The 17,195-nt window shown below is 41.4% G+C and overlaps 3 protein-coding genes across 3 annotated transcripts; all 3 read left to right on the top strand.

Moving 5' to 3' along the window:
- The first annotated feature begins 1,399 nt into the window (after positions 1–1,399).
- Positions 1,400–4,595, top strand: LOC132264381 (transmembrane 9 superfamily member 3). The gene is made up of 6 exons (XM_059764572.1): positions 1,400–1,565; positions 1,787–1,982; positions 2,041–2,701; positions 3,629–4,063; positions 4,126–4,356; positions 4,424–4,595. The coding sequence occupies exons 1-6, from the start codon at positions 1,494–1,496 to the stop codon at positions 4,566–4,568; spliced, it is 1,740 nt and encodes a 579-aa protein (XP_059620555.1). The 5' UTR covers positions 1,400–1,493; the 3' UTR covers positions 4,569–4,595.
- A 1,039-nt stretch (positions 4,596–5,634) lies between these two features.
- Positions 5,635–10,442, top strand: LOC132263970 (multidrug resistance protein homolog 65). The gene is made up of 10 exons (XM_059763998.1): positions 5,635–5,761; positions 6,067–6,330; positions 6,394–6,639; positions 6,697–6,868; positions 6,931–7,245; positions 7,311–7,868; positions 7,931–8,979; positions 9,034–9,330; positions 9,391–9,748; positions 9,807–10,442. Coding segments are annotated over exons 1-10 (3,816 nt in total). The 5' UTR covers positions 5,635–5,759; the 3' UTR covers positions 10,362–10,442.
- A 3,800-nt stretch (positions 10,443–14,242) lies between these two features.
- On the top strand, positions 14,243–17,015 carry LOC132264165 (U-scoloptoxin(01)-Cw1a). The gene is made up of 3 exons (XM_059764267.1): positions 14,243–14,626; positions 15,680–15,874; positions 16,350–17,015. Exons 1-3 carry the CDS (start codon positions 14,558–14,560, stop codon positions 16,455–16,457), a joined length of 372 nt encoding a protein of 123 aa, XP_059620250.1. The 5' UTR covers positions 14,243–14,557; the 3' UTR covers positions 16,458–17,015.
- Positions 17,016–17,195: the final 180 nt, after the last annotated feature.

Genomic DNA, 17,195 nt, shown 5'->3' with positions numbered 1-17,195 from the left:
TTAATTAAGTGCCATTTAATGTGTGAAAGAGACGAATGACGCAAACTGTAAGAGAGATTCTCCACAATAAGAGTATAAATTTATATTAAATTCCTATAAGACAATTAATGTTTGTTATATATACGTTTCCTCCCATGCAAGATTTTCTAAGCGTCTCATATAATTCAGATATTGTAAAATATAGAAAAAAAGTAGAATAATGCCCTAGAGAATCACATTCAATTGTATATTTATAAGTTAATTAAGCATCTTTCTTTTAAGTGCAATGGCAAATTTTTTCTATTAAGCGACTCTCAAAAATTACTTTCCCGTCTGCGTAGATGAATTTTTATTTATTTGTATTCTTCACTGCCCAGAAAAACATTTGTACAAGAACCTAATTTTACCACATAGAAGACAATTTTATACGCCAGAAAAGAAATCCAATTCTCAGTATAATTTTTCAATTTCAAAAAACAATCGTTCAGTGAAAATTTGTGAAAAATGGTATAAATTAAAAATTATTCTGTATGTCCAAAGAGAATAAATATTTTTGTATAAACAACATTTCAATCTACTCTTGCTCGAGGACTTCAGCCATGATGTTTGAACAACTGATCCGCAACATCTTCACGAAATACACGCCTTTAATGGACATTTTATCACTTCCTCTTTATTAAGTGGTCACTCTGTGGGGATTGTGTCTTAATTAACGCGCCTTTAATACTTCGTTTCCCAGGGCATTTCATGAAAAGCACCAGAACGATGTTTCCCTGTCTGTTCATCAGCTTACGCGGGATTTTTCTGGATTAGAGACTTGCAAAAAGCAATTGACTCAATTTCAATCAGTGATTCTCAGGAAGAGACGTTGATTGATTGAATAAAGTGGGCAGAATCTTCTAGAAAAAAGCTCGGCAAAAAGGTATGAAAGACTTCCAAGAATATATTTAAGACCTGAAAAATATTTCTTCTGTAATTATCTCTTAATACCTCGAATTAAGACAAGTAAATACGTAGTTAAGCTTTGGCATTTTGGAGCATAACTTGTGCTTAAGTTAATGATTATCGGGATTATCGTGTTTGAGGAGCAAAAGTTTATTTTATGTCTTTCGACAATTGATATTGTCTCATCTCTTAAGTTAAGAGGCTAGAAAATCATACAAAAGTTAATGATTTCTTTGTGTTAGAACTCTTCCACCATGTGTTGAACTAATTTTCTCATTCTCACGTGTAATTTCAGCAGCAGAAATCAATATGTGGTAGAAAAAGGTATAAAACATTTATGATATTCCCACGCTGTGTATTTTAACACACATGCAGTTGGAGGTTTCAAAATAGGCGCGAAAAGTCACAGCATTTCGATACTCAACTTTTTTCATATTCACCACTCCAACCGAACTCACCATTGTCACAGTAGCCGTCGTCGACGTGTGTTTTCTGCGAGTGTTTCCTGAGAAAAAAATGAGTTTTTCTCTGTAAATTCGCATTTAATTGTATTAATAGTCTCATCAGCAATGAAATACCCTTCAGTCGTTGCGTTTATATTACTAATAGTGGCTGTGACTTGTGATGAACATTCACATATTGTGAGTATTCTTGTTGGAAGCTTCTCAGCCTGTCGGAAAACAAATTGCCTCCAAGTTTGGGGCGCGAAGTCCAGGCGATTTCCCTCTGGGCCGGAAGGCAGCTTGAGTACACGCGGTTCGAGGGGTTCTGATGAGGGAGCGGGGCTGTGGGGGCGTGATTGCGAGTGAGAGGGCGGATTTGCGGCGTCCGGATGGCTGAAAGTGTCTTTCTCTGTTTGCAGTATGAAGACCACGAAGAGGTGGTTCTCTGGATGAACACTGTGGGGCCGTACCAGAACCGCCAGGAGACGTACGCCTACTTCTCCCTGCCTTTCTGCGCCGGCACCAAGCAGAGCATCAGCCACTATCACGAGACGCTGTCGGAAGCGCTCCAGGGCGTGGAGCTGGAGTTCAGCGGATACGACATTGACTACAAAGGTGCGTGTGTGACGCAATGCTGAGGTTCTGGCAGTGTGAGAGCTTCTCTCCTTTGCAGATGACGTCCAGGAGTCTCCCGTGTGCATGGTGGATCTAACGGAGGACAAGCTGAAGGCCTTCATCTATGCCACGAAGAACGATTACTGGTACCAGATGTACATCGACGGTCTGCCGATCTGGGGAAAGGTGGGCGGCCTGGACGAGAGCACGGGCAAGTACTACATCTTCGCGCACAAGCGCTTCGAGATCGGCTACAATGGCAAGAGGATTGTGGACGTGAATCTGAGCACGGAGCGAAAGGAGATCCTGACGCTGGGCAGCAAGATTCAATTCACGTATGAAGTGAAGTGGAAGTCCAGTTCGGTGAAGTTTGAGAATCGCTTCGACAAGTACTTGGATCCGAACTTCTTCCAGCATCGCATCCACTGGTTCAGCATCTTCAACAGCTTCATGATGGTGATCTTCCTCGTGGGTCTCGTGTCGATGATCCTCATGCGCACGCTGCGCAAGGACTACGCGCGCTACAGCAAGGACGAGGAGATGGACGACATGGAGCGCGATCTGGGCGATGAGTATGGCTGGAAGCAGGTCCATGGGGATGTCTTCCGGTCGCCGTCGAACACGCTCATGTTCTCATCACTGATTGGCGCCGGATATCAACTCACGTCTGTCGTTCTCTGTGTCATCATCTTCGCTATTCTCGGGGAATTGTACACTGAGTGAGTTCATTTACCATCTCTCTCCCTCTCTCGCTCTGTTGTTTGTTTTGACGCCTTCACATTACAAGTGAGCACACATCTGAGAAATTGATTCAATTAGTGAAATTGCTGATAAGTTAATTAGACAATTCCCTATGAAAATGCATCAGATGAATTTGTAGCAATTATTGTTCCGACAAGCGCGCCAAATTCTAACAATCTGCTTGGATTTCACAATGAGCAAGCAAAAGAGCGAGAGATATTTTTCCATATAGAAACTCGATAAAGTTATTTGATAGTGCGTGCTCGAAGAGAGACTTTCAATTACTTTCACACGCAGAAAGAGTCAACAAAAGCCTTCAAATGTCGTGTATATCGCTGACCCAAAAAGTGCCGCTTGGCATTTTTGAGACATCTTCCTCTTGAAAGTGTTGAGAAATCCATTAGAGATGTTTTTTTGCTTGCAGTTTCTTTCATGAAAATATTGTTATTGCATTTTTTGCCGATGACGAGACGCAAGATTTCAACGGTTGTCTTTTGCGGAGTGTGTGTGTTGCTCATAATATCTTGAGGAAGTTGTTTAATCATAAATCAACGATTACGATAAACCCACTGAAAATGTGACGGTTTAACGCTTGTTAATGAAGGAAAAAGCTTATCACAAGTTATAATAATAATATAAAAGCTGAGTAAAAGCGATAATTGAATTTTCAAAACCTATTCTTTATCGCACACAAAATGAGGTGTATTTTGTGTGAATTGGAAGACGACTAAATGTGCTTAATTGATAACAAGCAATCGCTGTAGTACACGTCAAACCACATTTAATTCACTGTAGTGGAAATTAATTACACACTTGAAGCCAAAGTTCAATTGATGGAATGGACAGAATAATGTCCAATAGTTTATCCATTTCTGGTTTTTTAATTATGACTTGGCATTTTCCAGACGAGGATCAATGCTGTCCACGGCGATCTTCGTGTACGCCGCTACATCGCCCATCAACGGCTACTTCGGCGGCTCTCTGTATGCGCGCCTGGGCGGGAAAGTGTGGATCAAGCAGATGCTCGTCTCTGCCTTCCTCATTCCCGTCTTCGTGTGCGGCACGGCGTTCTTCATCAACTTCATTGCCATCTACTATCACGCGTCGCGCGCCATTCCGTTCGGCACGATGTTGGCCATCACGTGCATATGCATCTTCGTGATTCTGCCGCTCACGCTGATCGGCACTGTTGTGGGGCGCAATCTCGACGGCCAGCCGGACTATCCGTGCCGCGTGAATGCCGTGCCGCGGCCGATTCCCGAGAAGAAGTGGTTCATGGAGCCACTAGTTATCATCTTGCTGGGCGGCGTGTTGCCCTTCGGATCGATCTTCATTGAAATGTGAGTTTAAGTGGGCCCTTGAATCGCAATTACACGCTTTAAACTTGCCCTCACTTTTTCAGGTACTTTATCTTCACGTCGTTCTGGGCATACAAAATCTACTACGTCTACGGATTCATGCTGCTGGTTTTCCTCATTCTCATGGTGGTCACAGTTTGCGTTACAATTGTCTGCACTTACTTCCTTCTCAATGCTGAGGACTATCGGTGGCAATGGACGAGTTTCCTGTCGGCTGGCTCAACGTCCATCTACGTCTACATCTATTCCTTCTACTATTTCTTCTTCAAGACCAAGTAGGACGCGCGAATTCTGGGCCATTTTGTCATAGCAATTCTAATGCGTTTTTCTGCACTCTTTCAGGATGTACGGTCTGTTCCAGACGACCTTCTACTTTGGCTACATGGCACTGTTCAGTGGAGCTCTCGGGATAATGTGCGGAACAGTCGGTTACATTGGGACGAATGTGTTTGTGCGGAAGATATATTCAAATGTGAAAATAGATTAAGCAGAAAAACCCTTTGGGATGGATGAGCGAGAGAGAGAGAGAGAGAGAATTATAATGAAAGAAAGGATAATGGCGAGGCGAGTGAAAGTAAAAAAAACAAGAAAAGGAAATGTGGACAGTAAGTATTTTAAAGAAATGTATAATTTTATCGCCAATTAAGGAACAATTTCTAAGCAGAATTTAGACGGTTTCTCTTCTGACACAAAAAAACCACACTTGTAGATGAGCTCCTGTCGAAGGGAAGCTCGTGAGAAGAAGAGAGATGATTAATGGCCACTATAGATACCACTCACAATTCTTATTTGCCTCGATGGATTGTATCTTTTTTTTATGTTAAACGTCTCTATAACATTGCATTCTAATTGTGACACTGAAAATCCTTACTTTGTAACTTGATAAGTAGCAAGTGTAAGAATTGAGTATGCGTAATTAAAAAGAAAAAGGAACTACAATGATTTACGATGAAGTGAGTGAGGCTCACTTTCAATATATACTTAATATTTTCAAGTAGTGAGACTGTTGTAATTGAGCGAGCGAGAGAGAGAGAGAGAGAGAATAAATTTGTGACTGGTCTACTCGAGTGTCTCTTGGAGCTATTCCAGGCATCTCGTCTCGATCCAGGGACGCACAGAGACAGATAAATCTCAAAGAGCGAGACAGTGTGACCTCTGACCTGCTGACCACCTCCAATTTTGCTCCATGACAGTGCGAAAATTGGATCTGCCATTCAGTGCGAATTCTTGAGTGTGAAAAGAATTCAGGGTTCGATGCGACACTTTGAGCTTAGCGCAGGATTTCTTACAAAAATCTTATGAGACTTTTGATTTACTTCTTTCGAGTCATTCAATAGTTTTGAGCAATTGACTCTTCTGTTATCTATTCTCTAAGGATAGATAAGAATATTAGACAATTTTCAGCACAAACTGTGGACAACCATGGGAATAATAGTGTCCGAATATTTAAAAGATAGTATATATGAGAGGCGAGAATCAATTTCAATCAATTGGAGCTTGAGAATTGATCTACGGAGGATCGCTTTGGTCAGTAACTGCCTTCATCTCAGCGAGTCAAGATCGACAAGTCAAGTATCTGAATATCTCTGTCAAGCAGCAATTTATCGCCTCAATCTCCGTGGCGAATTTGCTGTTCCAATTAAACTGTGTTTAGTGATTTGTGCAGAAAAGTGTTGCAATGTAAGGATTCCTGCGATGATCATCTCTAGTGTGAATGGATTAGTGCTGCATACAGATCAATTTGCACTTAACTTCCTTTGTCGACCACTCTTCGACTAATTGGCCTTGAATCTATTGAACTCTATCGCCAATTGACCCGCATGACATGGCACAGCACCAATCTTCAGCGTCCGAATGCGATCAGTTGGTCAGATTCTTTGATCTCTGGTCTCTCGAGACTTCCGTTCTGACGAAAGTGTCCCGCTTTATGCACACAAACACACACATTTTGCTTTATGCATCACGTAACGATTGGGTTGCTTTAGGACTGTGGTGAAAAATGAGGACACGCCGGCGGAAGAGTCATCCACGGCGAATCGCGTGAGCTACTTTCGGCTCTTCCGCTTTGCCACCAAATGGGAGCTCTTCCTCATCTTCCTGGCCACAATTCTCACGGCCATCAGTGCCGCCACGATGCCAATGATTATCGTCACATTCGGTGAATTCTCCACGATTCTCATCGAGCGCGAATTGGCGGGCACGAGTTCGGAGACAATTCTTCTGTGGATGTTTGGCGGCGGGAAAGTTCTGTAATATTACTGCACAATCCTCCAAATTACCCTCTGGATGACGTGCATTTTGATGTCTTGCAGGAGCAATGCGTCTGAGGAAGAGACTAGAGTAGAGATCATAAATGATTCGGAAGCTTATCTCATTTGGTTGAGCATTTTGGCGGCTATTCAGTTCGTGAGCAGTGTCATGTTCGTGGACATCTTCAACTACACCGCCCTGAAGCAGATCACGAGGATAAGAGTGAGGTATTTTCAGGCAATCGTGAGGCAAGAAATGTCCTGGTATGATAGCACAAATGATAACAATTTCGCATCGCGTCTCACAGAGTAAGTCAATATTTCAATGAGCATTCAGAATTGTAATTGAATCAATTCAAATTTCAGTGATATCGATAAGATCCGCGATGGAGTGTCAGAGAAACTGGGAATGTTCCTAATGTTGATGCTCACATTCATAATTTGCATCATAATTTCACTGGTTTACGGATGGAAACTCTCTCTGGTCATTCTGGCATGTCTTCCTGTCTTAATCGTCTGCAATTTCTTTGTTCTCAAGGTAAAAGATTGCTGAGATCTTCCCAAAAATTAAACTGACCACCAAAAATCTATGATTTTCAGTTCCAAAGCGCTCTCACAGCTAAAGAATTGGACGCTTACTCCAATGCTGGTGCCGTTGCTGAGGAAGTTCTCAGCTCAATTCGAACCGTTGTGGCATTTGGCGGTGAAGAAAAGGAAGCTGAACGATATGCTAAACGCCTGAAGCCCGCCCAGAAGGCAGGAAGGCGAAAGGGAGCGTTTTCGGGACTTGGAGAAGGACTTCTGAGGATGTTTTCGTACAGCATAAACTCCCTCGCATTCTGGTATGGTGTGACGTTGATCCTGGACGACAGGAGCAAAGAGGAGAAGGAATACACACCAGCCATTCTCATGATTGTGAGCTGAGATTCTAGACGGATTTTCCCGCTTTTGGGCCATGAATTAATTGGTGTTCTTTGCAGGTCTTCTTTGGCATCTTGGTTGGCTCGGAAAATATGGCCAAAGCGGGACCTTTTCTGGAGGCTTTCGCCACAGCCAGAGCTTCCGCGTACAGCATCTTCAAGATAATTGACAGGGAGTCAGCAATTGATCCCATGTCAGGCAATGGGAAGGTCATCAACACCGGAATGAGGGGAGATGTTCAGTTCCAGGGAGTGAGTTTCCACTATCCCTCCAGGCCAGATGTCCCGATCTTGAGGAACTTGAACATATCAGTGTCTTCTGGGCAAACAATCGCCCTCGTTGGACACTCTGGATGTGGAAAATCGACCATTTTGCAGTTGCTTCAGCGATTCTATGATCCGAAAGAGGGACAAATCTGCATCGATGGATACGATATTAAGATGCTCAACACTTCTTGGCTGAGATCCAATATTGGTATCGTTGGACAAGAACCGGTGCTCTTCGCCACGTCTGTGAAGGAGAACATTCGCTGTGGAAAGCCTGAAGCCACTCAGAAGGAAATTGAAAATGCAGCAAAATCATCGGGTGTTCATGATTTCATAATCAGTTTGCCAGACGTGAGTTTCTCTAAGATGTTTTCTGTGTGCAACATTTGAGGAACTGAAAATCTGTCTTTTAGGGATATGACACGCAAGTCGGCGAGTTGGGAGCGCAGATGTCCGGTGGGCAGAAGCAGAGAATCGCCATCGCTCGAGCTCTCATCCAGAATCCAAAAATTCTGCTACTTGACGAGGCGACTTCCGCCTTGGATTCGCAAACTGAGAAACTCGTTCAAGACACTCTTGAGAGAGCGTCGAAAGGTCGAACCACGATCATCGTGACGCATCGATTGTCCAGCATCCGGAAGGCAGACAGGATTGTGCTGATGGATCGAGGAATTGTCTTGGAGGATGGCACACACTTTGACCTGATGAAGCTTCAGGGGAAGTACTACAACATGGTCAGAGCGGACTCCCTTCAGAGTGCGCAAGCGGACAATGTGACCGTTGAGAAGGAGGAGGACGAGAAGAAGAAGAAGCGCGACAGCAAAGGACTCCTGAAGTTCGACAATCATGTCCACTTCGAGGAAAATGCCCTCAAGGCAGTCGCCGATGAGGAGAAGGAGGAGAAAATAAACTCCTACAGAGTGTTTGTGCGCATCCTGAAGATGACCAGAGCTGAGTGGTGTTATCTCTTCCTCGGAGCCATTTCTGCTGGTCTCATTGGCATGTCCTACACGTCCTTTGCCATCCTTCTCGGCGACATTTACGGCGCCCTGTCGCTGGAGGATCCGGAAGAGGTTCAAGATCGCACGAACATTTTGTGCATCGCCTTCCTGATAGTCGGAATCATCACTGCCACGAGTTGCTTCCTGCAGAGCTTCATGTTCAACACGACAGGCGTCAATCTCACCACGAGACTCAGATCCAGAGCCTTTCGGTCGATTATGCGACAGGAAATGGCTTGGTTCGATCGGGACACGAATTCCGTTGGAGCTCTGACTGCTCGTCTTTCGGGCGACGCTGCCAATGTGAGATCGGCTGTCGGACCGCCGATTGGAGGCATCATTCAGGCCATCACCACTCTGGTCGTGGGCATCAGTGTCTCCATGGTGTACTCCTGGAAGCTGGCCTTGGTTTGCATGTGCTTCGTGCCACTCGTCCTGGGATCAGTCATCTTTGAGGCCAAGTAAATGACATTTCGTAAGCTAAATTCATAGCTAAAGACATTTTCCCTTATCAGATTTATGACCACGAGTTTCATGGCGGAGAAGAAGGCTATCGAGGAAGCCACCAAGATTGCAACAGAAGCGCTCCTCAATATTAGAACAGTTGCCAGCTTGCGCCAGGAAGCCAGCATGGTCGCGAGATATTCGCTGGAGATCCAGAAAGTCGAGAAGTCCGTCAAGCGGAAGCTGATGTTCCGCGGTTCTGTCTTCTCCATTGGCCAGTCTGCACCAATGTTCGCCTACGCTGTCGCTCTCTACTACGGAGGTCTTCTTGTGGCCAACGAAGGATTGGGCTATGAGAAACTGATCAAGTAATCTCATCTTAATGTAGATTTAAGAAATTCATTCGATTGATTTCGTGATCTTTGCAGGGTTTCTGACTCTCTTTTGTACGCTGCCATGATGTTGGGACAATCTTTGGCCTTTGTTCCCAGTCTCACTGCCGCCTTCTTGGCTGCTCACAGACTCTTTCAGATCATCGACCGAAAGCCAGTCATTCAATCGCCAAAAGATATCAATGACAACAAGAAGCAGGAATACGAAAGCACTATTAACTATGCTGCTGTTGAATTCAGCTATCCAACCAGAAGTGAAGTGCCTGTTCTGCAGGGTTTAGACCTCAAGGTGTTGAGTGGAAAGACAGTGGCTTTGGTGGGACCTTCAGGATGCGGTAAATCCACATGTGTTCAACTCCTTCAGCGTTTCTATGATCCTGACAATGGAAGAATCGTAAGGATATTTTCTTTGTGCCATCAAATGTACTGTATTTATTATATTATTTCTTCAGTTCCTCAACTCCGAAGAGATTTCCAGTGAGATTGAAATACCTCATTTGCGCGGGAAGATCGGAATTGTCTCCCAAGAGCCAGTGTTGTTCGACAAGACCATCGCTGAGAATATCGCGTACGGAGACAATTCCAGGGAAGTCTCGACAGCTGAAGTGATCGCAGCGGCAAAGACTGCCAATATCCACAGCTTCATATCGTCCCTGCCGCTGGGATACGACACTGGCCTGGGGACGAAGGGTACCCAATTGTCCGGTGGCCAGAAGCAACGGATTGCCATCGCGAGGGCTCTTCTGCGCAACCCAAAGATCCTCCTGCTGGACGAGGCCACGTCCGCCCTGGACGCGGAGAGCGAGCAAATTGTCCAGCAAGCTCTTGAACTGGCCAAATCGGGCCGCACTTGCCTCATAATCGCCCACCGTTTGTCCACCATCCAGAACGCGGACATCATCTGCGTGATCCAGTGCGGCAGGGTGACCGAGCAGGGCACTCACGAGGAGCTCCTGGCGCGCGGCGGCTTCTACTCGAGGCTCTACAACACCCAGCCGATTAATTAGGCGGTCAGACGGTGGGAAAGAAGTGAAATATCTAAGCCAATTGCCCTAAGATTGCATGCTCTTGGACACACTATGTTTTATGCCTCTCGTCACTCTCTTTGTTGTATAAATTAAACTTTATTATACAATGTACATTTTTTCGTGTTTTCATTTAGTTTTTCAGGCAATTTTTCATATTTTTTGGCAAGTAAATAGCAGATGATGAAAACAAATTCAAATACAACTGCGAAATTACACTTAAGATCAACGAAAGAAGGTGAAGATGAAGTGATACGGTTATTGCTCAATATCTACCTCAATTTATGTGCTAATCTTTATCGCATTAGCACAAAGACAATGCATCCTGGGATTCGTGCGATCGGCCAAGAATGTCAATGTCGCAAGATCAAGAGATACTAAATCACTAAAGGTATAAAATTCGCTAAGAAATTCGCCGTTTTTTGGGTGTGAAGAAGACTAGTCAGAAGATGAAAGAATCATTCTAAAGATCTTCAAATTAATCCTAAATCAATTAAACCCACTCCAAGAAATTCACTGTGAATCTGAAATAATTCTCTCCTCTTTGATCATCGTGTAATTTGAATTTCACCTAGGTTTTATGATCGTCTTGAGGGTCTTGAGAGAATGAAATTTGCAAGGAAATTTGTTAATAAAATGGAAATTCATGCCCTCTAAATAAAATGACAAAGAATAATGCAACCTTTTCGACTCTTTCATCACCTTTGTTTTATGGAGCAACTTCCTCTTGTCCACACATTTGCAATTAGTGATCAAATTCCGTTGCCCAGAGTGCAGACAATGCGAGGTGGAAGCTCTTGCATCCATTGCAGACACCTTCTTGCTGGCCACGATCATTCAGCTGGCAAATGAAGAACAATGAGACCGAGAGATAGTTTAGCTGCAACTGGCAATCAAGTTAGGCAGACGATCCGGAGGGTGAGTTAGGCAAGTGTGCAGATTCTTGATAAGGGACTCTCTTTTTGCGAAATCCTCAAGAAGGTGGACGCGTCTCGTATCGGAATCTATTTTCCACTGGATTTACAACTTTTACACCATGTCGTGAAATGTTCGCCAGAGTGTGAAGAAATTATGTATGATTCTCTTTCATCCAGAAAATTGTGCTAATCACCTTTTCCAGCTTCAGCGCATATAATCTTCTTCCTCATATGAATTTCAATGAAAGTTCTTGCGCAAGCCAAAGCGAAAATCTTGCACCAAAACCAAATTATTCAAGAGCACAATGGTGTATTTCAACTTCCAACTCTCCTCCTTCTCGCATTCTCATCTCAGTGACACAAATGCATTTGAACTTAATGTTGGCCAAAATAATTACAAATGTTAAAAACTGTGACGTATCGCGATTGTTCCGCCGAAGGCAGTATAATATCCACACACACATTCTCTCTTATTGGGCGGGAGATTTTCGCGGGAAAAAGTTCTCACACGTGGCTAAATAAAAGGAGGAAAATTTACATAAATCACATTTATATGAGCAGCGTATGTATTTGAGGCAGTTGAAATTACTGGAAAAATTAATACTGTGTGAGCCATTATGTTAGAAGCAATGGGTTTCTTTAGGCACAAAAATTCATAATACAAACTGCAAGGGAAACAAATACTCGCACTATGTGTTCAAATGCAACATCTATGCAATGGAGTTGATTTTCATCACATAAAAAAAACTGCGAATTTATTTGGCAATTAACACCCAATTCTTCGCATATCCGCGTTTCCCCACGCAATAATTATAGAGATCACATTTCGAGAGGGAATTCCAGATTACATTTTTGAGGAATTATCTAGAAAAAAGATCAACTCTAGTCCGAGAGGCAACAATGACGCGAGTTAAAGCTCAAAAATTCCACTTGACTCACTGAATCCAGAGTCAAAACTTGCAGAGACAATGACTAAGTAAAACTATTAATTATATCACAAGTTCCCAGCTTAATTACCAATTTCACAAGATCTTGAATTTATTGATTCTCTCACCAAAAGTCCGCCAATTTCTCAGCTCACTTTTTCCTCACTCCTCGTGAATTACGCATATTTTTGCATTATAAAAATATGTGCTTTGTGAATAATTTAACGATAGTCGTGCTCGCCTAATTAAAATGAATCTCTACCAGAATTATGTTGTTTTAATACAAGATAAACATGACTGTTTACTCATTTTTTTCTTTTGTATCATTTTTGTTAAGTTCACATACAAATCTGGACGCATGCTTGTCATCATGCAATGCACTATTTCTGTCCAACTTTATTATTGCATTATGTGGCCTTTGCATGATCTCTTAATGCTTAATCATTGTGATCTGCAGATGATTGCAAGTGAGAAAAGACACACAGTTTAGGACTTTTCTTTCATCAAGACGAAAATAATTGTTATGCAAGATCACTCAACGAGACTTATTATGTCTCATTTAGCATCGCCGCACAATGCAGATGTGAACTCATTACGATTATTGCATTGATTTTTGCAGAGAAATTGCACAATGACTTTGAGGGTCACACTCACGCTGTGTTTTCCCATCCGAAAAAAAAGCCAATGATGCTGCGTGATCTTGGCTTTCGCACTGGAAAATATTCAATTGCGCCAACCGGCAACGTGATGATTAATTGATCGGCAGATGAACGTCAAATTGGCCACACAAAAGCCCACAGAAAATGTATCAATTAAAGTGAGTTTTTCTTCTTTTAACAAATTGCAAACTTTGCACTGTTTCCGACTGAGATTCTCAGATTGGGCTTGAAGTGAAAAAAAAGGTGTGATGAAATTGAGAAAAAAAAACACTGAATTGAATTGAATTGGTTGCATTTTTTCTCCTTGCCTGACCGTAATGCTATTGAGACACAATTAAAATCATTTCAGATTTTACACAGAACATTTAATTTATGCCATATAATGGGTAAGATAACTGGAGCTTTTCTGACAGATGCTGTTTTCTTATATTACGAAATACGCAATTATAGATCCCAATTTGTCCACCAATTATACCTTTTCAAGTACTTCACAGTCAGAAAATTTCACAATAACCCGCGTTAGGTGAAAAAGTCCGTTGGAATTTTAATAAAATACTCATCAAAGTAGATTGAAAATTGTTCTGAATAATATTTTGATTTTATTTAGAATCTGTATTTAAAATAATTTCATACTTCTAACAAAGAAATTCAAGATGAACACATAAAAAGGCTTCAAAGAGCTTAATTTTCATTCTTTCCTCATGATTCGCGATTCTAACATTCCAACAGTAAAGCAGTAAAGAACAATAAAGAATTTAAATGATAGTGAATTCAAAGAAGAGCTTTGGTATTTGAAGAATTCCCGATAACGTTACAATATTGAGTCACATCCTTCATCGCAATTAGACGAATACTTGTGAAGAGGAACGTTGTTAGTGCGCGGTAAAGCCTTAACCCACATGGAATTCCGATATCCGCATATTATTTCTTGGGTTATTTTTTTTGTCACGCACACCCAAACAATTGCAATTTGCAACGAATTAATTGCGAGAGAAAAACACATATTTATTTATTTATTTTTTCATATGGCGAAGAGGGGAGAAAGCTCATGTTTTGGAGAACAAAACAGAACAAATTTTGTGAGCATTGTCTCGCCAAAATGAGTGAAATTACTTGGCAAAGCATGGCAATTAAAATACTCGCAAAGGGTCACAAATTCAATGGGGTGAATCGGAGGGAAAATATATTTTCTGCCCACACTTGCAAGTTTTATAGCGGAGTTCTCGTGGAAAATCTGGCGGGAGAGGCATGAGATGAGAAACTTAATCCCTCCCAGGCGCTTTTCGCGGCGGATTTGCATCATCTCTCCTGCGGAGATGGGGGGAAAATTCACGTGCATATAAATGCGAGATCACACTTGATTGTTTGCCTCATTCACGAACGAGCTGTACGCGCCGAAACTTCTTCTTACCTGCCCTCATCTCGCGAATTGTTCACTCTTTAACGATTGCATCCAGTGAGATTGGAAGTGATGAGATACGGAATGAAAATTGTATAGTTTTTTTTTTCTTCTTCTTCTATTATCTCCCCCTTTTGTGCATCGAAGATAGTGAGAAAATCTGCAATAAAAGTGAAGGAGAAAGAGTTTGATTAGTGATTGTTTTCCCAGCGTCTGGCTTTTCGCTCTAGTTTTCCAATTTTCCATAGGAGAAAAGCCCAGAGAGACATTATTAGTGATGTGGAAATTAATTGGAATATGTGCGACACTCTATGGATTACTTCTCTTGGATATCACAATTAATGCGGTTCGTATATTTATAACCATTCTTTCGTCGGCATTTTCGACATCATTTGTGGGAGAGAAGAAAAAAAAATATGAACACTTGAAAAATGGCATTTTTGCTGGCTTCCTGCAGAAATCACACACCATCTCGTAATGATGGAATATTGCGTGATGTTCGAGAATTAAAGAGCATTTGCATTTTGCGCATTTAATTGAAGTTCATCTCCGATAAATTAAAATACACATTTGTAACGCAATCTTAAGGATTTCTCACGATGCTATTACCTTTTCAAGGTTCTGTGCAATGGAGAGATTGAGAGAAATGGAAATCAAACGCTATGTTGCAATTGCGATGGAATATTCAGCCTCTCGAAGACTTTGATAGCTTTCCATGACAAATTCTTTTTATTATTTCATGAAGAAAGACAAACACAGAGATTAAGAACTCGTCTTTATCTGCGTTCATCTCATTAATCATATCTTTGCAGCTAGTAATTTGTTTTCAAACCGAATCTTGAGCCAAATTTGCAACCTTCTCGATCGTTTTATCAGAAAAGTGAATCTGTTTTCTCATCAATCATGGACAGTGGAATGCAATAGAGCGCGTGTTGAACAAGGCGCAGATTCTACTTCAAATATATTGACTAATTAAATGCACAAAACAATAAACGTACGCATGTGGTCGATTTCCTCATATATCGGCACAATTGTGAGATTAAGTGCAAAAGATTTTGATATGCTCTTGTATTCGTTTGCAGAGCATAATTCCGAGTGTATGTGTGAAATGTTTCACCTGTTCTTGATCGCAAAGGCATCAATTGTGTTTTCCGGGCCACGAAAGAGCGGGAAAAAGTAAAAGTGCAACTTCAATTGTTTGATATTCATCGTAGAAAAGCGTCTCAATATCTCTTCTCTCACATTATTTGCACAATTTTTGTTCCTCCTCAGACACACACATTTAATTATAAAGAGAGAATTTAATTCCAATTAGTGCAAATCTCTGCACTTCATCAGCATCAGTGGCTGGAGTGAGATTTCTAGGTGAAATGCAGTACATTTTTTCTGTCACTTGCAGCAAATCGACGGATACGAGGAGGGCATCGACTATCCAGCCTACGACTCCATTCCCAAGGATTTGTCCTTCTCGTGCCAGAACCGAATACCGGGATATTACGCGGACATCGAGGCGCGATGTCAAGTGTGGCATTGGTGTGTGAACGGAGGCCAGCATTACGCCTTCCTCTGTCCCAATGGAACAGTCTTCAACCAAGTGAGCGAGTTTTAAGTAACACTCAAGTCGACTAACAATCTTAGCCAAGAAAGTAATTCGCTTGGCGCATGAGAATTGTAATCTTTTTATTCTTCTCGTAAATCAGAAATATGAGATAAAAGTAATTGTCTTTTAATATTTCGCAACACTTAAACGCTTTTACGATTGATGGAAAATTGCTTTTATCTACTCAAACGATGTACTTAATTATGTAAATTGAAAAGCTCGTGAACTCTTCAATCATTTGCTGTGCTTGATAAAATCATAGAACGTTTAACTGATAACATCATTTTCGCATTTACAAATTAAAATCTCTCTTAAGCAATTATTCCTAGTCAAAGATCAATTGCAGAAATTCTTCTCGGTGGGAAAATATGCGTTGCTCTTACGCAACATTTCAAGAACTAACGAATGAAATGGTATCAAAATATTTTATTTTCTCTATATTTTGCTCTTCTTTCACCCAATTTCAAAGGCTTTCCGTGTCTGTGATTGGTGGACGAGCGTCGATTGTCCGGCTTCTGAGCAGCTGTACACGAACAACGAGGAATTGTACAAAGACGCCGAGGGCAATTTGATATGAGCGGCAGAATCCAGAGAAACTGGTGGTGGTTCACAGAGGAAGTCTGCAAAGTAGAGTTGCAGAAGCAAACTTTGGGCGCGCAATACCAACGAGTTTTCCAAAGACATCCCATCAAATACTCCCGGAAAATCTTCAGCAGTCCTGGCGAGAAATCAGCAAGTCAGCAGTTACAATTGGAAATGGAGACACTCACGCAGTTCCACAAATTCATCTGAGAATGGCCATTTTGGGGGATAAGAAGGCATCAATTTGACATTGAGAAAATTTAATTCAAAGAATTGGACACCCCAATATTTATTCACAAAATGTAATTGTGTATAATCTTATACTTTATATTATATTTAAATTATTTGAACAAGGCGAATATTTGTAAATTGTATGCGAGAAGGAATTAAAACATGTTTAGAAGACAAATACGAATTTCCAAATTCCAAAATTTTTATGAGAAATACATTCATGTAATATGTATAATTAATAGGATGAGCAAATAGAAAGTAAAGGAATTGTAAATGCTATTTTTCATTAAATTGAAAAATAAAGATTCCGATAATGTATTTATGAAAATGTGTTTTTTTACTATCTATAATTTGATTTTCTTAAGACATTCTCACAGAATGTAGTTAGACAATCCAATATTCTCATTGGATACATTGAAAGACTATCGACTTCATCTCCAATACGAATATCAGAAAATCCATTCAATTTTTCACAGTGTTAACGGTGCGATTTTGAAAATGA

Source organism: Phlebotomus argentipes, unplaced genomic scaffold (assembly GCF_947086385.1).
Source record: "Phlebotomus argentipes unplaced genomic scaffold, Phlebotomus argentipes genome assembly contig_32, whole genome shotgun sequence".
NCBI classification, from domain to species: Eukaryota; Metazoa; Arthropoda; class Insecta; order Diptera; family Psychodidae; genus Phlebotomus; species Phlebotomus argentipes.
The sequence above is the reverse complement of the archived record's forward strand: the minus strand, read 5'-3'. Positions and strand labels throughout refer to the sequence as shown.

What these genes read in the sequence shown, in the direction of transcription:
- LOC132264165 (XM_059764267.1), top strand. Translation starts at nt 14,558, where the DNA reads ATGTGGAAATTAATTGGAATATGTGCGACACTCTATGGATTACTTCTC. An exon ending in TGGATATCACAATTAATGCG is followed by an intron (nt 14,627 to 15,679) that starts GTTCGTATATTT and finishes TGTCACTTGCAG; the next exon opens with CAAATCGACGGATACGAGGA. An exon ending in ATGGAACAGTCTTCAACCAA is followed by an intron (nt 15,875 to 16,349) that starts GTGAGCGAGTTT and finishes CCAATTTCAAAG; the next exon opens with GCTTTCCGTGTCTGTGATTG.
- LOC132264381 (XM_059764572.1), top strand. Translation starts at nt 1,494, where the DNA reads ATGAAATACCCTTCAGTCGTTGCGTTTATATTACTAATAGTGGCTGTG. An exon ending in GGATCGATCTTCATTGAAAT is followed by an intron (nt 4,064 to 4,125) that starts GTGAGTTTAAGT and finishes TCACTTTTTCAG; the next exon opens with GTACTTTATCTTCACGTCGT. An exon ending in TATTTCTTCTTCAAGACCAA is followed by an intron (nt 4,357 to 4,423) that starts GTAGGACGCGCG and finishes GCACTCTTTCAG; the next exon opens with GATGTACGGTCTGTTCCAGA.
- LOC132263970 (XM_059763998.1), top strand. An exon ending in TTTGGCGGCGGGAAAGTTCT is followed by an intron (nt 6,331 to 6,393) that starts GTAATATTACTG and finishes GATGTCTTGCAG; the next exon opens with GAGCAATGCGTCTGAGGAAG. An exon ending in TTCGCATCGCGTCTCACAGA is followed by an intron (nt 6,640 to 6,696) that starts GTAAGTCAATAT and finishes TTCAAATTTCAG; the next exon opens with TGATATCGATAAGATCCGCG.